The 27,985-nt window shown below is 41.4% G+C and overlaps 1 protein-coding gene across 6 annotated transcripts in view; it reads right to left on the reverse strand.

Annotated features, from left to right (window-relative positions):
* PHACTR1 (phosphatase and actin regulator 1) overlaps positions 1 to 27,985 on the reverse strand; it is a 302,539-nt gene that overhangs the window by 119,851 nt on the left and 154,703 nt on the right. For 4 of the 6 annotated variants that reach the window (XM_030944100.1, XM_030944096.1, XM_030944097.1 and 1 more), the window contains exon 5: positions 1,036 to 1,200. In XM_030944100.1, coding sequence (XP_030799960.1) covers positions 1,036 to 1,200 — 165 coding nt within the window. Of the gene's footprint in view, positions 1 to 1,035; positions 1,201 to 22,627; positions 22,688 to 23,266; positions 23,527 to 27,985 lie in introns of those variants that run through there. The other 2 variants (XM_030944099.1, XM_030944101.1) reach the window with 2 other exon arrangements.

Raw genomic sequence — 27,985 nt, forward strand, 5'->3', positions numbered from 1 at the left:
TAAACTTATTCAAGAATTCACACTTAGTTAAATGAGATGTCTCACCCCATGGTGGGCCACTTTCAGGAGTACAGGATTTGGGTTGCCACAGGTACACCCAAGTAGTGCCTAAAACCTTCCACTGTGCAATACACAGGGCAGAAAAGCAACTGACTGTAGCTCAAGCCTCTTCTGACACTTGAAGGAGCAAGATACTCACGGCTTTCTTTCTAGTTCTAGTGAAAACAATAAGAAATCTGGAGAAACTCCATGTTTTCTCACAGATAATCCAGGCTAAAGACTTGCAGAACCAAATGTAGTAATTATTGGCCATTATGAAAGAACAAAGAAAATAAACCTTCTAAATAAATTGCAGAGCTTTCATCACATGCATCAATGCCTACATCTGGGATCCTTGCTCAGACCAATTTACATTATAAACCCACATTTTTTCAGTTTCCCTTTTTTTTTTTAAATAAAAAAGGGTCTTGGACTAGAAGTGCAAGAAAGCAATGGCAAAAGGAGGGGTGTGGCAGGAACTGAGATTTGGTTTTCTCAAAAAAACAAGGGACACATCATTCCTGCCCAATGGAATGAATAATTTCTGGTTATGCAAGCTACTCAACACAATGTCAACTTCTTTATCCTGTCACTCCTTTTTTTTCTCACTCCTTTATTAGCACCCACAGGAGCTTAAATGTGGCTAAATTGATCTCTAGCATTATCTTTTCATACTGCCTTTTCCTTTATTCATAATCTGTGGAATCAATATTCAAAAATTTCTTCTGAGTTAGGCTCTAGATCTAGTAGCAGAACCTGAAAATACAGCTTTGGTTGAACTGCTGATTTAACTGCAGAGCACCCAATGTGTCACTTTAGGGCTTTTAAAGAAAAAGTTTGTAACAAAGTTAAAGATTTTCACTTAGAATCTGATGAATCTCCCCAAGCCAAGCTACAAGAGTTGAAATACATGCAAACTGAGGCTGTATTACAAATTTTCAACCTTGATGAGCAAAAAGTTCCAGATTAATAAACCGACCCCAACGCGACTGTTACCTGCTGAAGTGTGCTTGAATTTTTCACTCTTCTTCTTCCTCCATTTCCATGGCTTAAAAATTCTCCCAAGAGTGGCAAATTTGCTCCTTCTTCTGATTGGAGGCGTGTGAGTCCCAGGTACTAGAGAATCTGAACGCATTGCAGCCAGTCTTTCCACCTCTTCAGCTGTAATTTCAGCAAGAAAAAGAGAAAAAAACAAGGAAGGTGGGAAGTGAAATAAATGCTTTAATAAGTTATCAGAAAACCACACAGATAGCAAAAATTTTTCATGGACATGGAGAAGCATAACAAAGGGAAAAAAATTTTAACATGATTTTGTTTTCTTTTAGTGAAATTGTTAGTCTACTGTAAAGAACAGTAGTAACAACAAGATTCAACGGAAAATTATTATGTTATAAAAGTTTTGGCTTTTAACAAATTGTTCTACATTGCTCTAGACAGCTGACAGTTCAGCCATCAGCCATTCCTGGGGAAGTGTGACAGAGAATGGGGAAGAGAAAGCCAAAAAAAAAGATGCAATATAATTTAAAAGAAATATTACAAAGGTTTGGTTTTTTTTAATTGCAATGGAAAGAAACATTTTGTTTTACTAATATTTATTAAGAGCAAGGACCCTCATAAATAATGACCCTTTGGTACCATTACTGTGTCCAGTTAAATTGCTTGGGTTACAAAAAGGGCCTACATTAGAACTTCCTAGTGAGACAGAGGGTGCTAAAAAAATCACAGAATCATAGAATTGTTTGGGATGAAAAAGACCTCTAAGATGGGATCCAGCTGTTAACCCAGCACTGCCAAGTCCACCCCTAAACCACAGCCCCAAGTGCCAGATTTACATATCTTTTAAATTCTTCCAAAGCTGGTGACTGCATCATCATCACCATCTTCGAAAGATGGTGACTGCCACTTCCCTGGCAGCCCGTTCCAATGCTTTACAACTGTTCCCATAAAAAAATTTGTCCTAATATGCAATCTAAAAGCTCCCTGGTGTCACTTGAGGCCATTTCCTCTAGTCCTACCACTGGTTACCTGGGAGAAGAGGCTGACCCCCACCTGGCTACACCCTCCTTTTAGGTGGTTCTAAAGACCTATAAGGTGCCCCTGAGCCTCCTTTACGCCTCAGAATCTCTCCTGGCTCAGATACTCATAAGACCTGTGCTCCAGAACCTTTACCAGCCTTTCTCTAGTACCCCAGAGTCTTTCTCGTTGTGCAGGGCCCAAGCCTAGTCCCATTTTCTGCCCACTCACTGCCCTCCAATTCTTATGCTTAGCTTTTAACATTTAAATTTTAACTTTAGATTGTAATACAGTCCCCACTTAGGGCCGAATTCCCTTGAAGGGTATCACTGAGCTTCTGTTCTTAAGATTTCAGTTATCTGCTACCTTTACCCTGTAATACACCATGATAGTCTTGATACTGAAAAAAACCCCCCGAAGAACTTAAATTACCCTTCCTACCTGATGAGAACAAGAGAAGTCTGGGGATGGTCACTTGACATAGTTATATTGCATGGTCCCCTTGTCTCACATTTGCAAGGCAAAATTAATGCTGACAGTTTTGGGAAATAACATCTCTGACATTAGAGGCACAGAGAATGGAAAGCCAGGACCACAAGGAAAGCACCAGCAGAGGGAAGGTACCAGCAACACGAGAGGTTGTCTCTGTGCCACAGCTGCATAGTTCAGTCAGCATACAAGCAAGAGCTTTGTGTGGTTTGTTGTTATTTTTGTTTGTTTGTTTTTTAAATTGTTGTTGTTGGTTTTTGGTGGGTTTTTTTGGTTTTTTTTTTAAGGGATACCATTTCCCAGACTTGTGTTGTAATGTGACACTGCCACTTACACTGATTTGAGTGGTTTGCACACACAGTCCAGATCCATAAAGACAGGATGCAGATTGTCACCTCTCCTGCTCTGAAGACAACAGCCCAGTGTTTCTATTCACCTCTCATATTTTAAATATTAACCTCAGGCATGAGCTTGAGCTCAGGAACCTCAGCAAGAACACTGCTTTGAAGGGATGAGCACGCCCACTCCACACTGACAGAATCACCAGAGATTTTGGCTGGCAAATTCTTATGTATCTCAATGGAAATTTTTTCAAGGCTTTAAGTGAGCCAAATTTAGGTTGGTTTTCATGGGAACAGCCAGAGACGCATTTCTAACACAAAGGAGGTTTCATTATCAGAACTCCAACTGAACTACTATTTGAGTCCCTCAGGTCTTTGCAAGAAGGTTGGTTATTTTTTTATTGCTCTTTTGTTTGTTTTGAACATTAACATGCAACACAATCCTTTTTCCTGTAAAATATCAATACCAGATACAGCTTCCTGTAATTTTCCAAGGAAGAAAAAGCTAGCCAGCAAGATAGACAGATATATAGATAGATAGATATCTGAGCCCAGATATTTCAGTGGAAATGGTTAAAAACTGCTATTCTTTGGGGTAATAAAGAGAAAGACAGACCTTTCTGAGAACATCTCCTTTCAATTTAAAACAGAGGGAATAAAAGATAATTCAGCCAAAGCATTTCATTCTGTTCCAGCTCTTTGTGCCTGACTGCCTGGAGAAATACCTTCTTTTCCAAAGAACCCACTATGGGGCTCCGTCCTGTACAGGGGCTGGGACATGCTGTATCAAGGCTGGGAATTGCCTGGTTATGCTGAATAATCCATATGGATAAAAAGAAGAGGAAATCAGAAATTTCCTTATACTTTCTGATTTCATTTGAACCTGCTGGGCCTTGAAGACCAGCACAGGGTACAGACCACTGCCCTCTATATGCAGATCCAAAGGGACCACTCCTTTTCCACTTCCTCCATTTTTGAGATGCCTCTAGTTCAAGCAAGTAAGATCCCACTGTGTTTTTCACTGCTGTGAATTTTTAGAGATGCTGCTAAAAGCAGTGGGCTGGTATTGTCTTTGGTGTCTCATTTAGGGGATACAGGAAGTGGCCCACTGAGCAAACTGGGAATGCCATGCTACTGCTGCTGCTGCTGCTGCTGAACTAGGCTTCCTGCTAACAAACCTACAGCTGAAACACTGAAATTCCTCTTGCTGCTCACCCTCTCTCCTTTTCACCATCACTGAGCCAAGATCTCTGCTATCCAGGCGCCTTTGTTATGAAATCTCTGAGCTGCAACAACTTCTTTTTGCTAGCTGGTCCTAACTGGTATTGCTGAGGCCATTTCCTGGAGAACCAACACCCCTTAAAGACACTCTCCTTTCACAACACAACTCTGTCTCACACCAGCTGTGCTCTCACTGCCCCTAGGGAAGCTTTTCCCACTCAGGGTAAATGAGTATGGATTTACAGTCAGGCAAAACTAACGCTGGAGTAAAAAAAATTTACCCAGAGGGTGGGTTCACTGAAAGCCAAACACAGTGTCAAAACCATTTCCATATTTTGACTGCTCTTCCCTGAATTTCAGTATTGTCTCACACACAAATCTGTGGCCTCAGAGTCCTGCAGTGCCTGGCATCAGTCATGAAAGTGTCCCTTCTCCTTCATCCTCTCCAAACACACACCCAGCTCCAAGCTAACGCAAGTAATCGCTCTTTTTCCTTCTCATTCGCATTTCTCAGAAGGACATGATTTTTTTTCCTGAGAAATGCTCTCAAGAGCACTGCTAATTCAAAGCATAATAATCCCTGGCTAGGAATAAACCACATTAGCATAAAGCCATGACAGTTTTAATACAGCAAGAATAAAAGCAGACCATGATGCAAGAAGCAAATGCCAGAATTCTGTGCTCTCCTCTGCTGCTGCATCTTTTGCTCAAGTTGGCCGGATTTCTCTGCCTTTTTGGCTCATAATAGCTATTGACTGGCTGTGGGCTGCGACACCCACTGCTGACAGCAGGCTCCGTAGGCTGATTTCACACCTTTGCTGTTCCCAAAAAAGCTGGTACTTGCAGGAATGGAAAGTAACCCAGACCTTGCACTCTTTTTCTATTTTTTTTTGTCTTCAAAGAGGAAAGCAGTCCCAGCAGTCCCAGCCTGATCAGTCTGCTGAACTGGGAGAGGGAGCTGCCGTGTGCATTAGTACCTGTAGTCACACTGCGGAGACCTCATCTTGACACTGGTGTCACAAATGTGATGTTTATGGGTCACAGGCGCTGCTGATACTCAGTGCTTCTGGGAACTTGTTCTGATTTTTTCCCAGGATATGAGAGATCTTTCTGAGACAAAAAGAAATACTGGGACCTGCTCTTATGGCAAGAGGGTGATGCACTCCCCTCCCACTTTCTTCTGTCCAAGCTGTCATTTCAGAGCTAGCAATGGAGAAACTCAGCCTGAGAGTTTTTCATAGGCTATTTGGCTGTGAGACAGCTCTCAAGAACTGTAGTTCTTAATAATACTGAAGTTCATATAGACTTTATATAGGGCTTAAGGAAGGCTTGGGATTTTAATGAAAAAACCCCACCACAAACTGAAGTACTTTGCATCCAAGTAATATAAAAAAAAGTACATGTTTGAAATAAATTACAAAGAAAAGAAGAGGCCAGGCCATCTTGAACCTGTTCTGTATGTTCTTATGATTTTCCCACATCTTTCAGTAGGGTGTTGACTTCCAGAAAGTCCAGTAAGAGACAATATAGCAGTTGCCTACTTTTTGGATTTGAGAAGGACAGCATGCAGATCAAAAGCCCTCCCACAGACAACATAACTTATGAAGTTTTCCTGGAGAATGACAGCCAGTTTTGTCATTCCCACCACTGTCTGGGAATCACTTCATCTATTACTGTTGCTGATATGTAATACCATAATATCCAGCTTCCATTTTTGAAAAAACCTCACTATTACAGCATTTGGGTACAAAGAGCAATTTCACTGCTGAAGGCTGAAGCCCACCCATCCCACTGGTGGTCTTTAATATTACCTTCCTCACCGGTAATCACACCAAGTTCTCTCTTAGACCTTTTCTTAACACTAATTTTTCATAATCAGACAGATGATTATCTTAATCAAAAGGAAATTTACTTCACAAAGTTAGATTTTAATTCTTTCTAGGAAGTTCCAGTGGCTACTTTGTGCTTTCTCTTGCATTTGCACAAATCTGTAGTAACAGGCTAAAAATTATCTGGGCCCTAAAGATGCAATTAACTAAATGTGTCATATTCTTCAATGACAAGAACTCTATAGAAATAAAACCCCCTAACATAATACTACTGATTTACAATCCACATCCAACCAACCTTTATTGTTCAGATTAAGTTTCCAAAAAGCTCCTGTTGGAAGGTTTCTTTTGAACTTGCACCCCAAATATCCTTCACTTCAGACTGCATGGACCTTATTCTAGCAGCTTTGCTCAACACAAGATGCAGACACACCATATGTCTTTTTGAAATGACAGGAAACCTGAAAAATTCCTCTAATTGCTGAGCACTTATGTCTACTCTTTACCCAAATGGGAACACTTTCAATTAAAAAAACACCTTGTTTTTCTTTCAGGAAAATGGTTTATTTTCTGCTCCTCTATTATCTTATGTTGTTTCCCTTTAATTTCCTTTTGCACCTGGAATTAATTTCCATCAGCCTTGCCTTTACTATGTGAATTACCCATTTAAACTTTTCCTAACTCCACAAAGGTCTGTTTTCCAATGAAAGACAAGGCATGCCACGCTGCAGTCTAAGCACAGTCTTGCCAAATGAGGATGATTACCTGTCTGGTGGAGAACAGCTCCCACTGGACCTATGCATTTGCAGTGGCAGTGAGCTGGCACAGTGCTTTTATGAGCCATGAAGAGCCTGTCAGTAGCTTTCCTCTGCATGCTAAGCAGCACTCACAGGTTCCAAACCCCTGCCAATTGTTCTGGCCCTCAGGTGCAGCACTTCACACTGTGTCTACGAATGGAGTCTCTCATCTCTTAACCTTGCCTGTTTCAGCACAGGTACCACACCATGGTACAGCTCTACTCTCAGCTACAATCTCTCTATCACAGTCTATTTATTTCTCTTGTTGGCACAGAAGTGCAGAGAATAGTTTTGGAAGTCTAATCCCTCTAGGACCCTGCTTTTGACTCATCCCCATTTTGACGTAAAACGTAAATTATTCATGCTGATTGCAATCTGAAAGCCACTTTTTTAACCTCTGCAAACTACACTGCACTGAAAGCATCACTCTAAACATGTCTTTATAGATATGAATTCTCACAAAACACCAGATATTTTCTGTATCATAAGATAGTACATAAGATTTTCACTTGCAACAAAAGCACTTTATCATGCTATGTCACCAATAGCTATATAATCTCTTCCTAAAAACCTGTAACTATAGAAAATAAGGATTTTTAGATTTCTTTGATATCAACTGTTTTCTGTATCCTTTATTTCTTTTACTACTCACTAGGTTTTCCGTCTTTTATGCATTTATTTCATATAGATTCAAGATTAAATCAAATAAACAGTACTGTAGCTCATCACTGTCATGTTCCCAGACACTGGAGCAGACACCAAAGGTCTATCCTGGGCATCACACACAATGTCTGGAGGAGACTCAGCAGCTCTAAAATAAGACTCAGAGCAGTCACTATAAGTGGAACACATCCAAAAACCAGCCAAGAGAAAAACAGGGCCAGCAAAAGCAGAAGAGATCTCACACTGTTCTTGGGGCTACAGTTCCATAGATACCATGAATTGCTCCAGTAAAAAACTTCAGCTTGAAAGGAAGGGATATTATTGGAATATGATCCCAATATTACTGGATGGAACGTGCCTGGGCTTGTCCGGCTCTTGCTGCTTGACCAGAGGTGGCAACAGAGGTGGTTTTACCTCAGAGATACCTTTGGCTAGCTGGATGTTGCAGCTGGCACTTGGGAAAAGTCCAGGCAAGCAGGAACTCAGTTTTACCTCTGGTGGAAAGGCTTCAGGCGATGGTGAAGGAAAAAGGAGATGGGTCCTGCTGGAGAGTTTTCATCCAGAGCTTTATTCCTAGGTCACAGATCTCTGAATCTTGCAACAGCTCCAACAGAACTAAGAACCACATGGTCCCCGTGTCTTTTAAGCCCGGGGAGAGGGGGAGGGAAGGGGTAGGTATGCCACCAACCAGGTGGGAGGGGGGAAGTATCAGGAGACAAGTGGCACCTGGATAGCCCAATGTTGCCAGGGCTGAGAAGCATCTTTTGAACTTTTGCCAATCAGACGATGCCCTTGCTGGAATGTTAAGATTGACAGACAGCTCTCAGCAGGAGGAAAGGGGAGAGGAAGGGACAAAGTATTGGCACACCTGGGAAAGGAACTGGGATAGCTGGAACAGTGTATTACATCACACTGCAACATCTCCCCCAAGTTCTGTTTAAAATGAAGAAGACTGGGTTTGTGATGCAGAATGCTTGCCAAACCAGGGTTGGTAAATCGGTTCCTCCTCTACAGGAGGGTCAGTGTCTTCCACTGAGGCTTCCATGTCATCCATTGGAGAACTAAGGGCTTCTAAATGGGACATCACACTGCAACAGGATATTTTACCCTTCCTAATTGACAAGCAGGGGGGAGATGCACAGTTTGCACTTCTAAGAAAGCAGAGAAAGTAAGATGAGATGCAAGGACTTCTCTGTTAGAGCAGGCAGAGAACTTGGGAGAAAGGAGAATCATGGGGTCATTTTCATCTTCCCCTTGAAAAGGCTTAAGCCCACATCTCTGATTTTCCTGGGGAACACTACTACTCTTTCAGTCATATCCAAACTTATCAATTAGAGTTAAGTCTCATCCATCACAGCTCAAGTTCTTCCTGAAAGCCAAAGCTAAGGGCAACAGAGAAGATGTTTTCCTTCCAGCAAATCTTTAACCCTTTCAACAAGAAAAAAACATAAATTGAAGCCCAGGTACATTCAACTCCTAAATATATCCTGATGAAGAAACAGTGCACAAAATTTTTTCCTATGCTTGTTTCAGCTTGCTAGTAATTGAAACTCTCTTCTTGAAGGAGCTGGTAATGATTATATTTTCATGGTTGGATTTCTCTCTTAAACCAGCCTGAATTACAAATTCTACTCAGCAGCAAAACACAAAACAATCCAAGAAAAGGACTGAGTCCCCAAAAGCCCATGGATTTGTTGCTCACATTTTGCTAGGTTTCTCTTAGTGGGTGATAATTTTCCTAATTGCCATGTGGACAGAGGAAGACACAGTTGCTCACATAGCAGAGCACCTTGGCTCTACCAGTCTTCACTAGGAATCAGGGAAGTTCTCCACCCTTTTAAAAATAAACCACTAGTGCTAAAGGCTAGCTGTTTATTTTGAGAAATCCCAGAAAAAATATTTGAATCCTTCTAAATTTCTTAGGGGATTTCTGATGGACTAAACAATTTCTGATCTTTTTCTTTTGACGTTACTGGAAGTAGCCACATCCAATATATTATTTTACTAGAAATGTGTACTATAGAAGGCATATATTTATATTTTTCAGAAACTTGAGAGAGGTATGTCCTCTTTTTAAAAGTAATCATATTCAGAAAATGGCATTGCAAACATTAAACTTCCTAAATACAATGATACCATCTCACCACTCTCACCATAAAGATAAAAAATTGAGTTTTTAATTACTGCAATGGCTGGGAGAAGATGGAAAAAACACCTTATTAAGAGCTAGAAAGTTCAAACCATTCCTTGTAAACCCTGACTCCTTCCCTTAAGAAAAAGAAACTCTGTTTCTGTTTAAAGAAGTTGATATGAAGTTGGCCAAGAAGAAAGGAGTAATTATACCAAATAGCACATTGATAACGAACCTAAATATGAGTTTTAAAACTTCCCTCAGTAACAGCCTAGCAAAAAAAAAAAGGTTCATATGTTCTCTGAAAGGAGACAGTCTGTATCCATGTTCAGGAATTTACAATAAGTACTAAATACTTTTGCTTTGAGTGCAGCAGTACCTATGGTTATAATGAGAACTTTTTTGTTTATTCAAATGACAGTTTAGTTTAGGCCCTTACAGTAGAAGCCTGAGTTTCAAAGATGAATACCAAAAGGGGACAAAAACATCCACAATTCCTTTAAGGTCATGAATAAAGCATGGTAATTTGTTGGCTAAAACACACTGACTTTTTCTGTGTGTTTTTCATAGCTATGATTTTACTTTTTTTCTACCATCTTTTTTAGCATAAAGTTTGAGGGTGCCTCATGGCTGCTGAGCTCTGCAGGATATTGCTCTTGCTCAATAGATTTATAGGAAAATCTCTGGTTCCTAAAAAGCTGCTGCTGCCTTGAAAAAAAAGGTGGTGCCCATCAGGTAAACAAAGTGGTATATCTACCTAAGAAATGTTACAGTCAAAGGAAGGACTGTAGGAAGCATGTAGCTTCAAGCTCATGAATTATTCCAAGTCCAGCACTCAGCTCAAAAAGTGAGAATGGGTTTAGATCAGAGCTAAGGAAAAAGATACTACAGGGAACCAAGAAAACACAATCACAGAAAAAGCTCTGAAATAATGCTAGCAGAAAGAAATTAATGAAATCCTGATTGTAGCACAGTGAACGACAAAGGTCACAAGGAGTCAAATTACTTTACCCAAACCATCTAGTAACTGGCCAAAGCTGCTAAAGGGTCCTTTCCAGAATGCTAAAATTTATGTTAAAGAAATTGGCAGAGAAGACATTAGGACATGGTGTGTGACTGAGTGCTTTCCACTGTATTGATGGGAATGATGCCTTTCTGTCGTGTTTAAGAGAGGGACTAGTGGCATGTTGTGAGCTGCAAATGGAAGCAGAGCATTCAGCAGCACACTGGGATGTGCCTATACAGAGTCACTTGGCCATGAAATTGGCAGCAAAGTTCATTTTCAACATCATGAAGGTAAGTGTGATAGCCATCTGCACAATGGTTCATTTCAGTCCAGAAGAAGGATGAAATTAAACCAAATCCTGACATTTCTTACAATTAAAACAAAGGGATCTCTTTTCACCCCTTCACTGATGGTACTGGACAAAGCAACAAACTGATGAAATTTCTTTTGCTTTCATGCTGAAAGTTTCCTTTCAAAATCATCAGGATTCTGCTACCAAGCAGATGATTAAAAAAAAACAAAACACAAAAACCACTAAACCAAAACAACAAATCACAACGAGTACAACATAAGCCTTTCTGAGCATTTCTTGGCAATATAAACTGCCTTTTTCTATATAACCTATGGGAAACAGGTTCTCAATTTTAAGTACTGCTCTCTTTTAGGAGAAGTATCTATATGACATCCTACAAGTATCACAAATCCCTTTCTGTCAAGTCAAATGTTATTTGCTCTTCCAACTGAACTGGAGTATTTGCCCCACAAACCTAATATTCAAAAATCTCTTTAGATAAACAGCATTTTGTTTGAATTCACAAGTCAGAGACTATCTTGAACCATGACATCTGGCTGAGCATACCAAATTTTAGAAGGCTTATGGTGGTGCTCAGATTAAAAAATGTCTCAAGCATTTAGTTAAAAAGGGAGGAAACAAGAAACAAAACAGGTATGTGACTGCAGGTAGTAACACACAAACATATAAAAATGGAACCCGGTCTACATGCCATAATACTGCAAAAATCTGAACTAAATTAATCATAGCAAGTGAAGAACACCATTTGCTTGGTAAGCACAGGGAACAGGTGCACTAGCTCAGAGCTGCTGAACTCTACAAGTAGTGCCCATCTTTGTATAGGCCTGTATTTTTTAAAAAATCATTTATCTCACTGGGCCCAGTGGCCAAAGAAATCTGACAAAATTAAAAACAAATGAAAACAACCCCAAAGAAAAATCCCACCAGAAAGTGTCCTTCTTGAGCCTCTATGCAATGCCAGCAGATGTATTAATGAACTGATGTCTGTCTTGCTGTTTAGTGAACTGCCTGTTCTGCCAACTTGAGATGAATAAGAGAAAGAAGCATCAGTTCACTGGAACTACATGATCTCCCTATTTTCTTTTAGGCTCATGGATTTCTATGCTCAGCACGAGCACATTGAGTTCACAAGGAAAATGGCATTTGACTCAGATGACAAAAACGCATAGAAAAGCAAACGCACGTTAGTACCTAGAGTCAAATAATGCAGGGAAAATGCTGTCCTTATTTAAATGAGACACACAAGAAAGAAAGAAAGAAGGAAACATCTCCCTAGCTCTATCTTGCTAATGCATGTGACTTAGGGGGTGGACTTTGAAGGAGAGGAAGCTACATAGCTGAGCCTCATGAGTCCCTCCTTTCTTTACCATTTGGGTATCATGTCTAATTCTCTTCAAAGGCTGCTAGAGGAGCCCAAGATTGCCAGCTACAGAGAGCAGACAGTCAGAAACTGCTCTTCTCTATTCAGTTGCTGGAGCAGGCAGCACATTCTGTCTTAAGTGCCACAGCAGATCGCTGGAAGACAACTGCTCACTCACTCTCATGACTATAAACTCACAATTATTTTGGGGCTGTGAATATTAATGAAAGCTTTACTCATCTCACTCTTCTACTTCTCAACAGGGTGCAATTCAGATTCAAATAGTCAAAGTTTCACACAAGCCTCTACACCTGGCTTTCCCTTCAGGGTGAACACAAATTTCAAAACTATTCATCCAATAAAACCAGTGTGCTAGCATAAGGAAAGCAACCTGTTTTGCTGGTGTATGGGAGGAGAGGGATGAGGTCTTTCAAATTCTGGTTTCACTTCTGGTTCAAATAGTTTCCACCATCTGTCCGTCCATCCGTCCATCCATCCATGCACCTACACCCACATGTCTGTGCACCCACACTGCTGATTGTTCAGTCTGTGCATCTGAATTTTTATCAGTGTTGACATTTTAAGCAGCTTGGAAAGTAAAATCGGAAAAATAAGATTCTATAAAGCACTACAGCAGCATGACACACATACCCTTTATATGAGTTCAATTTCAGCTGATACAGAAGAAATAACATTTCTATTTATTTTATTTATTTACTTATTTTACCAGAATCAAGGTTGATAAAGTCACCGTGTTAAAAATAACATTGGAGCTGCACACATACAGTTTCAGATAGCATCAGAAGCATCAAAGTAACTTCAGCCAATGCATAGGGTAAAGAGAGATAAAGATGGTGCCATAATCCTTATGACATGGACTGCTGAGATTGGGGATCATGTCTACAGTCTGTATGGATGTGAATATATGGATCATCAATAGTTTAGAGAAACTTGTTAATACATAGACTGTGGATGCAATAGACCATAGTGACATTTCCAAGCCTGGCTCATTTGTCAGAATGTAGTTAATGAGTATTCTAATTATTTATCCTAAGATCTCCAATGCATTCAAGTCTGCTTACCAACATTTCCATCTGTTTATTCTTGAATCCGTACTAAAAGGACAACAAACACCAAGATAACACTAATTGTATTGCAGCTGAACACCCCTTAGCCTACAACTGAAGATAAAAAATAGTTATCAAAATTTCTAACAAAACTTAGATGTGGCAGCAGCTCTCTGACCACAGAGAGAAACAGACACCTTTCCCAGGCAAGTTGTCTGTTGTTGTTGTTTTTTGTTTGGGGAAAGGCTGTGAGAAGATCAGAGAAAGGAATGAGGAACAATTCTTATCTTAACTTGCTGCACCTGGTACTGTGAACATGTGGAATGTGCTATGGAGATTTGTTTACCAAAGGATGTTTCTTAATTAGCCAATGCAATGATGTTTTGATTGGAGGACCAATTAGGTACACCTGTAGTGAACTAGGGTATAAAAGTATGCATTTCTTAATAAAAATGATCAGCCTTCTGTAAATGTCTTGAGAGTCTATGTAACTTATTACCTGGCTGGGGACCCATTGTGCTGACGCTTAGACTTCTGTTTCTTGCCCTGACTTGACAGTCTCAGTAGTTCATCATTACACTTCTGTGCTTCCAAAAGGTTTAAAATACCAGTAGTCTCTGTTTTTTTCAAACAGATAATCAACTTCTCTTAGGAGGTGAAATAAAAATCATTCTCTGCTACCTAAATCTCCCAAGATAAATTAAACAATTGGATCCATTTTAATTTTATTCCCTGCACTTCTATTGCATGAAGCCATTAGACTAATGGCCTGAAAGATGTCATGCAAAAGATGACAGAGGGCAAGATTCCTCTCCTAAGTAGTGATAGGGGAGGCTGTCTACTGAACTGCAGTACTAAACCTGTTATCCTAGCCTTGGGCTGCACAGCTCAGGGCAGGAGGAAGGAAAAGGAAGATTTGAAGTACATCTTACATCCTTTTCAAAATGACCCAATCAATACAAACACTGGGCTCTCCCTGCGCAAGAGGCTGCACATCCTAAATTGCAACCCTTGGGATTTGGAGATTCAGTGAGCCATGGACACTGAACACTTCTGGTTAGGGTAAAGAAATGGGCATGGTAATAACAAACAAAATTACACAAACCAAGGGTTTGGAGCCTGCAGGTCTCGCTCCAGTTTATGTCCTGACTAGCAGACTCTAAATCATAAATATGCAGAAACCTGCCCTCCTCTTCTCCTTGGACATTTTGGACACAATTTTATTTTTGGGGAAGGGCGGGGAGTGTTGGGGAAAGCTGGGGACATGTTTGTCTTTTATTCCTGAGTCATATCTTCAGACCTTAAAAATTTCCACTCTCTATGCAGAGGAAATATGCAGAGGCTGTCAGTCAGGTCTGGCCATCTCTCATTTGTGGTTTCTCTCACTTGGGATGCAGAGCTTCCTTTCAGGGAGGACCACTGCTTGTTCGTGAGAGCACTTGCAACAGCACAGCTTAATGTTGGCTATGGGCACTGTGGTTTTGGGCATGTTTCAGGCAGGGTAGCCTGCACATTACCAAGCCAAAATGCTATGTCTAGTGGTTCCAAAGAAGCTGCAGCAGGTGATTTTATAGTGGCTGATTTTATCTTTGATTTAAATTACACCAAATGCTCATTGTTTCTCAGAGCAACAGAAATAACTCATCATTTGAATCTAAGAGTCTCATCCAAAGGCAAAGGCTCTGCTAGGTTTGCCTCATCTCCAGTAAGCTCGACCCAAAGCCAGGAAAGTCAGTGAGAGATGACAGTGACATGATCAAACATTGTCTTATTCCTCTCCACCCAATCCTTTCTGAGACAAGGAGACTAAAAGCAACAGACCAGTGAAGATTCATGTCACTTCACAAGAGCAAAAAACCCAGCAAGAGGACAGTTTTCCACCTCATAGGGATGGCAAGAACATCATTATTTTCGGAGAAGCGTGCAAATCAAAGTCACAAAAGAGAAACAGGGCCTCCAAGTGTGTCCCAACTTCAGCCCTTTGCAGCTTTGCTACATTTATTTAGATAATGGCAAACATCAGAGTACCCTCCAGTTTTCAAGAAAGCCACTGAAAAATGCAGACAAAGCTGGCTTAACCACTGCATACTCCGGTGCTGCCCTTCAGTTATACCAGTCCTCTGATGCCGCAGTTTGGCTAATGGATTTGGGATGGTGTGCGAGACCTGGTGTGATCCACTAAAGAGACTACAAATATATCCAATTAATCTTAGACATCCTGGCAGACTATTAGCAAGATGGTACTGCAGATACTTATACTGTGCTCTTGAAATTAGATTCTGGCTAATTGTGGGCTGAGTAAGGTGTCAACAACAGGAAGTCAAATTTGGTATTGTCTGATTACAAACAAGAAGATCTTAGAGGATTCAAAGGAATAGCTATGCTTTTACTACCAGTCACTGAAATAGATCAAGAAACAAAATCTTATAATACAAAACTGATGTAGAAAGCCTACCTCCTCTACTGAGGGAGCAGAAATGAATGAAAATGTCATAAATATAACAGTATACTCAAAGGATAGGTTTGGCTCATCAGTCAAGGATCCCAATAATGAACTCTGCTGCTTTTAATGATATGATATATAAAGAAAAAAAAAAAAAAAAAAAAAGAGAAGAAAGGGAGGGATATCACATGGCAGAATAGTTAGTCTTCTGATCTCCCCATACCCAGTATTTCTCTGCTGTTTAGCTTTGACAGGCAGTGACAATATTAATGAATAAAATTTCAATAATGGCTGGAAAGGGAAGTACTTCCATCTATCTCATTTTCTTCTAAAGAATTGCAAGTTTCAAAAAACTAAGAAGCCAAATGAGCAAATCACCTTCTAAGAGAAACATCTTTACGCAAGTAAGAGAACAAGAAAAGACAAACCACAGAAATGGAATCCAGCTGCCCACCTGGGCAGGGACCAAAGAATAGAATAGGACATAGGGGTGGTGAAACTAAAGAAAAGGCACAGAAAGCCAAACTTATTCACCCAGGTTGACACTAGGTTTGAAGTGCTCTGGTAATAACAGCATGCAAGAAGAACACGCCCCTCCATGATCTATGCCACCATCCACATCTTGCCCCTTTTCTACAAATTGCTCCATACTTTACACATGGAAAATCTATGGCCTTTTATGGTTTATCAAATAGTTCTGTATTACATTTCTGATGTATGTGACCTGATACAGAAGAATTAAAACAAGGCATATTAATTAGGATGGCAACAATTAATCAGAGCATGCCATTACTGGTAAATACAGGAAAACCACTGTATTGCTCTCATCATACTTGATGGCATTTTAACTGCTTTTTTGAAACTCCCACAAGAAAATGATTTTTTTTGTGTGTGGGTTTGGTGTTGCCCCAGTCTTTGCATTTAAGAAGCTTACATACACCAAGACTACAAACTTGGTTCTCAGACAGAAAGCAGGATGGTAAAATGCTACGAAAAGATGACAACTTACAGCATTGGAAAGGGGAGAAAACAACCAAGGGAGACAGAACTGAAACAGACAAGCTGTCTGCTCTCTAAAGACCCAAAGAATCGAGGTATCCTCTTATCCATGTCATTATGTCAGCAATGTGCAATAAAAATGAGGGGGTGCTGAGCCATCATGACCAATTCCAGCATCTTTGTTGGTTTTGTTCCTAAAACTCCTCAAATCAATGACAAAGATATACAGAGTTCCCAGAAAAGGTGGCAAACATTTCCTTCATAAGGACACAGGAGTTTTCACTAGAAAACAAAGAACTTAGTCATCTGGTTGCATAACTTTGACCCAATCTTGTGTACACTTTTTCTCCTCATACTATCTAATTTACCAAAGTGAAGAACTTGCTTACTACCTACTATTTTTCTTACAGTTTCTGTTAATGTAAATTATATTGCAATTTTGAACAAGACATCTTTCAGGGCACTTCAAAGTAAGCCTGGAGCTCTGCTGGGTGACAGCCCATGCAAACTTGGGCAGTGAATTTCCTATTGCCAGCACAGTGTCACCTGGAATAGTACACAACTGGCTTGTTTTGTGGCCAGCAGCTTTTGCTACAGGCAGTTTAACAGGATGAGAGTTAGTCACTACAGAGATGCATGTGAGCAGTTATTGACCTCCTCCAGGCTTCATGATATTTCTTCAGGTTTATTTTGGGACATAAATGTCACTTCCTCTCTTCCCCCATCTCTTTTCTTTTCTTCAGCTGCAGACTAGCCAACTGAAAGAATTGCCAGTGTTTAAGGAAAATCTCACATCTCACGGGTCAGCCACTTGCATTTGCTAGTCTTGGCAAATGTGTAAGCCAGGGGGACAGCCTCTTACAGCCTAAATGGACCTTTTTGTTCTTCTTCTCTTCCTTCCCACTCTCCTCTCTGCTTGCAGGCCATGCCCATCTGCAGCAGCACTAACAGATCCCTGTTAGCCTCTGATTTCAGGTCAAACCCACAAGTTACTGATGAGTTTTGTGCAAGACAAAGTGACAGGAGCAGAGCACTGGGACTTCGCCCCCTGCACTCCTTGGTAAAGGATCATGTCCTGGCAGCCTTGGGCTTTTGCTGTCTGGAAGTTACCATGAGTAGGCATCACACCTTCCTCCTAGAAGGCACATTTATTCACATCCTGCCAAACACCAAGGGCTTGTATCTTCCAGAGCAGAAAGTATTGCTGGTGGAAACAAAGTGGGCCACCCAGCTCACCAGCAACCTGTTGGGATGTGGAGCATCTTTGCTTGATCTCATCAACTTTCTCTAGCATTGCACCATATTTGCTCAAATCAAATACTACAGAGTTCAACTGACAAAAATAAACTGATTTGGTCCTATGATCTGTTCTGTAACGTGTCACTCAGCAATGAAGCCCATGCCTTTCCCTCTCTGCCTCTTTAGGGTAACTATCCCTCGGGGGACTAAAGACACACACTGCATAATTGTATCAGCTGTCCAAACCTCAAACATGTATTTCACCTTCCCACGCTTCACAACAGTACGAGGTACACTGGTTTTTTACCTATTTTTCTATTCTATGTAGTCTAATTTTTTCACTCCAAAATATTTTATGATTTTTGACAGGTACCACTGTAAATACTGCAGTGCCTCATAGCAACATACTTTGCTCACTCTGCAGATGGTAATGGAAAAGCAGTTACTGTCTGAAATTATGTGAGAATTAGTGAAGTAAAACTTATTTCTATACATAGCTCTTGCATGGCTTACAGTTTGTCTACAAGATAACTATTTGATTTAGTAATTACTTTTGTGGGAAGCAATACAATCACCTCAGAGACAATCTCTTAAGTGATGCTAAAGTAAATGTTCTAAAAGTTCCCAGTTAAAAGAAATAAGTCTTCAGTTTCAGGTGGGAATCACACATGCATACACACATGCACATGCACAAGTCCCCATACAAAACCCTCCCCTTTCTTTTTGGAAAAGACATTTATCTGGAAGCTCTAGAGGATGTTTGGGTTTTTGATGGAGCGGCATGATGTATGATGTGGATTATCCTACATTTCATGGACTGACTGATGGGGCAGAGAGTGTGATGCATTGTTATACATACCCTGAAAGCAAGAAGAAAAACAAGTGTCAGAATTCCTATAGCAACAGTATCTCAGTCCACACTGATTTTCATGCATATATAAGATCTTAGAATAATTTCTGCTTAAATAGCAAAACCATGAAGTATAGGAGCACATAATAAATAGACTGACTATCAGCTCTGAATGAAACTTTTTGGGTATGTTCATTCTTAATATTATTTGTACTTCCACTACACTTGAACCAAAAGACCCTAGAAATCTTGAGCCCCACAGTTCTTGGAACTAGGAATACAAATGGCAAGAGACTGTCCTTTCCTCCCCCTCTCCACTGAAGGACTCATAATCTATTTATAGACCAGCAGCAAGTGGAAGGAAATCCCACAAACTCCATTTTACAGACAGGGAGCTTGGGTACAGAGTGATATATGATGGACATGCCTGAAGCTGCCCAGAGATACTCTACAGGGAACCCTTGAGCTGAGAATCCTAACTTGTCAGTGATAAAAAACCACTTTGCTCTGTGAACTCCTTCTCTTCCAATGCACTCCTAAGTTAACTTCTTCCAACTTAAGTTTTCTTGTCAGATCCTCTGCATAAAAATCGGAAGTATCCCACTTCAGTTGTTCAATTCACTCTGTTAGGTCATCTCTGGGTGCCTTTGAAGTCTCTACAGTTCTTTCTAGCCACACTGAAGTAGAGATCTGTCTAAAGCACGTTCCAGAGCCAGGCTCAGAATTCAGTAGGACACTGAGATTTGCAGTCAGTTTTCAGTATAAAATAAATAAAAACCAGCCAAGACTCTTCCTTTACTTGTTTCTCTGACTACTGTTGTTCATGAGTCACGTCATCTGCTATGACCCAGCACTATCACAACCTTCACAGAGACCACCAAAATCAGCACACTGAGAAGTGCTCTGTACATACCAGATGTTTAGCATTACAGCATGCCTTGATCTCTTGTAGTTCTAGCTCCTTCTGCTCTACTAGATTATCAGTCACTTCTCCACATTTACATTCAGAAAACATTTTCATTCCTCTTCACAATTTTGGAGCAACCTGTGTTGTCTCCTCAATTCTTGTATGTTGTTTCTTTGGACTTTTGCAACTCTTCTCCATTCTGCTTCTCCCAAAATCTCCCTCACAGCCCTTAGCATTCAGAACTCAGCCCTGATTGCTCCTGTATTCCTGGAGGTGACTCATATCTCTCTTCACTTGACCTCCCTCTCAGTTCAGTCCACCATGTCTGATTGCCTCTCTGGCATCCTGTCCTGAATATCTCATTCTTCACTCATGTACAGTTTCACCACTCAGTTTTCAACACAGTTTCTGTTATTCTATCACCCAACCTTTTGGTATTGGTGCTTTTATAGACCTCTCTTGTTGTTTTTTATTTTGCAACTAAATTAGCATTAAATATATCCATTCTTTTCAGTCCAATGGTTAAAGCATCTCCATTTTCATCCTATTACTCTAGGCTCCTGCTTCTCTTTGAGCTCCTCACTTCTTATTTTTTACCTAATCAAAATGCTGTATCCACACCAACTTCTTTTACCCCTACTTCAGTGTGCCCATCTGCATTGCCAAATTCCTTCACCGACTTCTCTCCAATTTCCATGACCTCCCTTCCAAGATATCATATGACTCAGTAGCTGCTTCCATATTTTCCTTCAGTTTCATGGCTATCTCTTTTAGTATTCTCCTAGTCATGACTTTTGCTAGATTAGCTGGTGGTATCTGAAGGATCTCCCTCAGTTCCAGCATAAATTTTCCTTCTAGAGTAGTAGAACAATGAAAATGTAGAGTAAGACAATGACTAGAATCCAGGACTCATAACTGGATTTGGAGGATATTTCAACGTTAAATAAATGTGTCCAACTGATCTGCCTATGCCATAGGAACGGAATACTGGTCTTTGTACATGGTTCCAACAAATACAATAGATGCTCCGATCACAGGATCCACACAGGACATTTGGGTACACTAGAGCAGCTACAGGCCTGCAAGACATTATATAAACTATACATAATTTGAATAGGAGGGTGGGGGTGTTCACATTGCAAAGTGCTGTGCATTTCTCTCATAAAAGGTAGTAAGTGGTCCCCTTTCTTAGTGTTCTTCAGGCTGTGCAACTGTGAGGATGCATGGACATGTTGAGATCCCCACAGGTTTCTCTGTATCTGAGCTAGTCACAGATTTTTACCTGATCTGTCTGATATGATCATCATGTTCTGATATGATCAATTTCAGTTCATTATATCATTCTTTCCCTCCAAACACCAGAAGGTCCAGAACTGCTATTCACCAGAAAAAAAAAAAAACAAAACAAAACAACAAAAAACCTGGTATTTTTCAACACTGAAAAATGTTGAAGAGTCAAATCAGTGAGTGTCCCCAGGCAGCATAGCTGGGACTACAGTTTCTGTACTTTCTGAAAAAAACTCATAGATGTGCATGTTGTGGGAAAAAAAAGATTAAGGCTGTACTGATATTAGTTACTTTTTAAATTATGATCTTAAAAGTAATTTGCATGATGCAGAATGCAATCCTATCCCACAGAAAGAGGGGGCAAAACCAGACTGATGACATGCTCTGGAAGCCTGCTGGCTGCAAGTCTCTCTGCTCTATTCTTTGCCTCTCTAGGGCTACTAGATTATCTCCTGCCAAGAGGCATAGCCTGCCCTCGGAGTATGTAATGGTTTGAAGCTAAATAACCAAACTTAGAAAAGGAAGAAAACCCCTAAAATACAAACCTATTAGTCTGCTAAGAGGTACAAGTAACTGGAGTTATACATTCATATGCATCCATGTGTACACGTGCGCCTTAAAAGGGAGGAAAGCATATTCTTTTCTTACTGCGCTAAGATTTCAAGTACAGGGTTCCAAAAAACCTCAGCAAAAGATGTCAATGCAAATGAGTTTTAGGTCAATTCAATTAAACTAGGAAAGCATATTTTTATAAATGGCTTCATTTGCTTTTAAGGATAAATAAACTACACTAGTAGTGTAAAGTAAATACTACTACTGGACAAAGCCCTTCCTTTAATATCTGTGGGTCTTGCTGTCAGTAGCAGCACATAACAGGAAAGGAAACACTCAACAATTTACATAGCATTCATCAGATTCTTCCCTCAGCTGTGGTGGCATAAGCAGAAAGAGTGCTTAACCCACTGTGGGTTTCCAGGCTTCTCAGGCTATCTTCTCCCTATTCACCAAAAGCAATTCTGTTCAGCTTTAGCTGCTTTTTAATCAAAGAAATTATAATCACATTAGCAGGATGCTTATTCTGAAGAGACATTAGCAAACGCATGGTTACTTTGTTAAACTGCAAACCTGTGGTTGAAAAAGAACCATGAGTTCCCAAATAATATTTTGTTCTTTTGCATAGAGCAAATGAAAGCAGAGTTGATTAATTAAAATATTATTATTAATAACAGTAATAATACTAACCTTAATGTCAAAAGCTGAAAAATGGAGTGCCAACAACTACTAAGAACCTCAGCTCAGAAAACGATAGCAATTTCAAATTCACATTTATCATCAAAAAAGTCTTTCCCTGACCTTCAGAAAATGAGATCTGTATACCACATCAGTTAATAGGGACCTAAGTCGAGTGCCTTCAGTCCTAAGTAACATCCAAATCCATACAGCAAAGCAAAGTAATACAACATTGAACAAGAATGTGGGGTAACATCTGTGAGGCTATTTTTTGCCGGAATGCTTGTATGCTGCTCCTAGTTCTCAGCTTCTCCTAATAGCTTACTTCGGCAAAATCCAGAGAATTTGTCATTGTTGCCTTCAAATATTTGCATTCCTAGAAACATAAAAAGCATATACTTACCTGTAGCAACACCTGTGATTGATTACACCATCACTCTCTGAATACCCTCTAGAGGTTTTGCTCAGTCCCAAAAGGAGAGGGGGAAGGGATGAGAATAGTTGTCTGAAGAGCACTGTATTAATTCCAATAAAAATACAATTTCCCCCATGCATTTGACAGCACGATGAAAATCACACTAGTGGTATTCCTGATAAACCAGATCTTCCAGATACTCAGCTGGGTCAAGCAAACTCTATTGCAGCACGACAAGGAAAAAGTTGATGTATGAAGGCAAAAAAACCCCTGATCTAAAATTCATAGGAATGGGAACAAAACACAATCAATACAAACAGCAATTTCTATAGCAATTGGGAAGAAAAGGGAATGGGAAAAAAGGAGAAGAGTTGGTGCCTTAACTGTTAGCACAAAGCTTCTGTGGCAAATGAAGGGACCCGTCCCTTTTGGCATCTCCCTGATCGACAGGCTGAATCAATGCCCAGCGTATTCCTCCCGCGCCTCCTTTCCTCCTTCCCTGGGATCTGTGGAGGAGCAAGCCGAGCATCCCAGGCTCCGACGGGAGCGCACACATGTCCGCGCACCCCCAAGCAAGCACAGGCGCTCCCTGCCTCGCTCCTACACCCACAGGATCTCGGCACTCACCGTCACGGGCTTCCTCCCCGCGACTGCAGTTGCTGCAAATGTGTTTGATCTCCTTGCCTATGTGATACTGTATCACAAACGAGACGTTGTTAGTGGTGCTGCTGGGCTCCTTCAGTGGCTTCATCCTCACTAGATAGAAAGCTTTCTTTTTAGGTTTCTCTCCACTCATGTCCGAAACCGAGCCCTGCCTGCAGCCAGCAGAAGGAAAAGCCAGCATCCCAGGCTGCCTGGCGTGCGTGCAATCCGCCATCCGCTCCCGCTCGCCTCGGTGTTCAGCTGCCACACACAACAGGGATGAAGGGGAGGGCTGGGGGAGAGGGGGAGGCGGGAGGCAGAGCAGGCAGAAGCGCTGCCTGAGCCTTGCTGCCTGCCCTCCGCGACCCCGCTCCTTAACCAATCTCCCGGGCAAGGCTGGAGGATGCTCAGCGTGTCACCGCTCCGAGCCTCTCCCTCAGCCGCGGGAGACGGACACGTTTGGCGGCACGGCGGAGCCTGGCACACCTTTGGCTACCTTGCTGCCTGCGAACACCCAGGAGGCAGAGCCTCCCTTCGCTTCCCGCTCCCGCTGCATCCCCTTCTCCCACGCGCTCCCCCACCCCCGAGCGCCCCGGGCCGCGGCGCTGCGGGATGGCGGGCACAGCCCGGCTCTGCCAGCGCCGCCGTCCTCCGGCCTGGAGAACACGGCAACAGGGCCGGCAGCGCGCCCCGTCCCACGGAATTAACGACGTACACACAAAGAACTGTCCGGCAGTGGGCTGCAAACCTTCCTCCCCGGCTCTCCATCATCGGCTGCGGCTCAAGGGGGCACAGGGGCACTCCGCTTCAGCTGCCCCAGCAAAACCAAACCCCACCCGCTTTTCACTCTTGATTTTTTCCCCTCTTTGCTTCTTATAAAAACCAGATAAGGTGCTTGGTTCGGCTCGTGCAGGGCTTAAGAGGGCGGCCACGGACAACGGCTGGCACCGCCTGGTGACTTCGGCCCCAGAGCCCCTGCAGGGGCACTGCTCCTCAGCCGCAAAGGCTGAGCCACACTTTGTGACTGCTTATCTAGGCGGTGAACTTCTTTGTCTCCCTTGCCTCCTGCCCATAGTTGCAGCTGCTCCAAGAACCGCCTAATCATTCCAGGCTGCCTGCATTTCCAAAACTCCCCCTGCCTGAAAGGGATTATAATCCCCGGCCAGACATGCTGTCAATCCCTTACCGTCCAGCTGCCCCCAAAATGCTGTGTGTTTTCATGGCCTGGTAAACAACCCAGGCTGCCCAACCTGCCGAAGCAGCAGCTCAGGACAGCGCCTGTGACATAGAGAATTAGAGGAGTGGGGGTGAAGATGCCTGCTTCTTGCAGGTTCTGGGAAGGAAAGCCTGAAGAAGAGATGATAACCTCAGCTATTCTGGCTGCTATTACAAGAATATGAGTGCTGGTTCTTTAAATGTTCAGCAAGCTACCAGTTTGGCAGGCACAAAGCAGAGAGAGTGCAATTGGGGCAGATGAAATACGGCAAAGAATAACACCATTCTCCTTATTTTTAGCCAAAGCCCTCGCTCACCGTTAGAAGAAATCCACTCATTCTGCAATTCTTTATCATTTCCACATATTGTTGCCCCATGTTTTACTGCAACATGAGGACAAAACAGCCTTGATTCTCTTAAACTACACATGAAACAGTCAGTGACCCTTTTGCCTAAAGAAGACAGAGCAGAAACTTAATTCAGTGCCATGGTTTTCCATTTTCTCAAGTTCACGCACATGCACACACACACACACAGAGGCACACAGAAGATGCATACAATGAAACTGCTGACCTACTTGCTCTGCATCATTCTGATGCAGGTCTGACTTCTCACTTGGCACTCCTGGGAGTTGAAACCAAATGCAAGGCTTTACTTTTCTCAGCAGAGTTCAAATCAGCCTAGGTGCTATCAGATCTCACAGAGATACAGACTGAAGCAGGCATTCAGCAAAATTATGCTGGTCACCAAGCCACAGAAGGATCCTACACACTGGGTTATGTATGTGGGTTTATGCTGAATAGAGTGGGTCACCTCAGGTGATGTATTGCCCCAAAGGACTTGATTTTGCATGTGTTACTCGTATAAAATTCCTACCCGCTTCATATAAGTGGTAGGAGAACAAGGAATGCATAATTATTCAGAAATAAGCAGGTGAATTTCCCAAACGTGTGTAAGTGTGTAGTTCTGAGTTAATGCACTGAAAAGGCATCCCTTTGAAGGCCTGATGCTGGGATGCTGTTTGCTATGTTACACATTTGGAAAGTAAAGGCTGAGAAGAGTTTGATTCCCCCAGCAGTCAGACAGCAGTTCAGACACTTGCAGTGGAATTCCCTCTAACTTATTCACTGCCTTTGAGAACACCTTCAGTTTGGTTGTGATTCAGAAAATAATTAGGTGAGTGGAAGACATGATCATAATTCACCTTCTGAACTTGCTTAGAGTTCACACTGTCACTGGTACTCAGTACTGCTGCATTATGGAAATGGGTCAGGAGAGGATAGCACATTCAAATGCCAGCTTCCCTGAATCTGGAAAATATGACTGTTAATGAAATGCAGGGTGAACTCAAAACTGGAATATCTTATCTGTTTTCTCAGGGCAGTTTTGGGGTGTTGTGCCTCACCTGTCTTAAGAAAGAAAACTAGAGTCATACATTCAGCAGAGCTGGTCTTGTAAGGCAAATGGTCTTGTTGTTCAGGAACTGGGTAAGACTTAGAACATGAAAAACTGGGTCAAGTCATCAGTCTTTTGCAACCTCCCTCTATGACCTCAGACAATTTATTTACAACCTCTTGATATCTCAGCTCCTTGCCTAAAGAATAGTGATGTTGATGTTTCTGTTTTGCAGACAAATTTTATGAAATCATAATCTAAGATTCTCTGAAGGTGTTTGTATATCACAGAGGGAATATCAACAGACTTTTCAAATTTACTGAGAGAGAGAGGTTTACTGTTTATAGCAAAATGAGAGGGGGAACAGGAAAAACATGTTGCATCAGGCTTAGCCCAAACAATTCACTCATTCCAGACTTAATTTTTTTTGTTTCACTTGATTTTATTTCAATGGTATTTATCCCTCCTCTTGCTACTAATTTGATTCTAAACCTATAAAATTCGGCTTGGATCTGAAAATAGACTTCACATCTAAACACTGCCTTTTTACTGACTCTGATATTATCTCCCCAACCCAAAAATCTCTTAGAGAGGGACAGAAGCAACTTCTTTCTCAGGCAGAGACTAGAAGACTATCACCTACACTCTAGTCCAGCCTCACATGTACTCTATTCTATGAAAGAACCAGCAAATACTACCAGAGTGGACTGAGTTTTACAAGCAGATCCCAGGAGAATGCAGAAGCCCAGCTGCTCTGACATGTTTGTGGACAACTGGGAATTAAATAACTGGTGAATAAGAGCCCCAAATTATCATGGAGAAAGCCCAGTAAATTTTTGCTTCCAGGTGCTATGTATTTTGAATGCAAACAAGCCCTGAAGCTATCTGTTAGTATGTCTCCTGTAACATGCTCTTTGCTATAACATGCAAATTGCCTTAATTCCTAAGAGCTGCCTTACAGAGAATCTGAATTTGCCACAGCTCATAAAACAAAAATAAGTTTAATTATGATCTCTTTAATTACGGTGAAAGCTGCCGCTGCTAATCAGTTCCAGGACAAATAATGTAAAATGAACGTACTACAGTAGTCCTGCAGAAAAGGACTTGCTTTGCCTTTGTAAAGATAAGTGAAAAAGGTCTAATAACTCTTTCACTGCCTCGGTACACAGCTACAAACCTTGGCATAATTTGATTGCACAGTGGAAAACAAAAATCAATGAACAGGATGTCAGATAATTCATTATTTGACAGTGAATCAACAAACTTGCATCCTATACCCAGGCCACATTTTCTTTTTCTATAAGCTTGGGAAACCACTTGTACCTTCAGTTCTTTCACCCTTTGCAATTAAGGAGAGTGCCGGTTCCATTGTCCATAAAGAAGAAATTGAAGCAGCATCCCCTTTAAACAGATAACTACTGAGATATTGGCTCTTACTTGCGCCAAAATCTCTGAGGTTTGACACTGTCATACCTTTTTTTTCCCCATTTCCCCATGTCTTCCCATGTCAGAGATCACTTGGCTAAGAGTCTTTTTTGGGACACTGTGCCCTCAAAGAGGAGGCAAGTTTTTAGCTGCATTCTCCACTCTACAGAAAAGAATATTCCCTCCTCTTTCTCTAAGCTGTGGCACTGTGCAAAATAGTCAGGACACCCCTGAAGTGTGCCTTGCAGCACTCAGCTGAACAACAGGGAGGTTTCTGTGTGGTCTGGACAGGCTCTCTCTTCCAGCACAAATAGGTGCACAAGAGAAACTGTGTGGAAGCCTCTGATCCTTGTTTCTCCAGTACAAATGTTGTCTTGGAGATCTGTAGTGTACCCCTGAACAAGCTATGGTACTGTTCATATAAAAATGCTAGACAAATGCAAGTCTAACAAGCCAGCACCACTTTTTCTCAGCAGTTTAGTCTTTCTAACCAAAACACCTTGATTCATGTTTTACAGTCTATTTAGGCAGTGATGTTTTCACAGGGATGCCCTGGTACTTGGCAATTTTTTATAAATATTTTACTTTCCTTCTTATTTCCTCTGCTCATGGTAATAAACATCCCAGTGCGAATAAAAAAGAGATAAAAGATAAATAAATTAATTACCA

The sequence above is a fragment of the Camarhynchus parvulus genome, chromosome 2 (assembly GCF_901933205.1).
Source record: "Camarhynchus parvulus chromosome 2, STF_HiC, whole genome shotgun sequence".
NCBI lineage: Eukaryota > Metazoa > Chordata > Aves > Passeriformes > Thraupidae > Camarhynchus > Camarhynchus parvulus.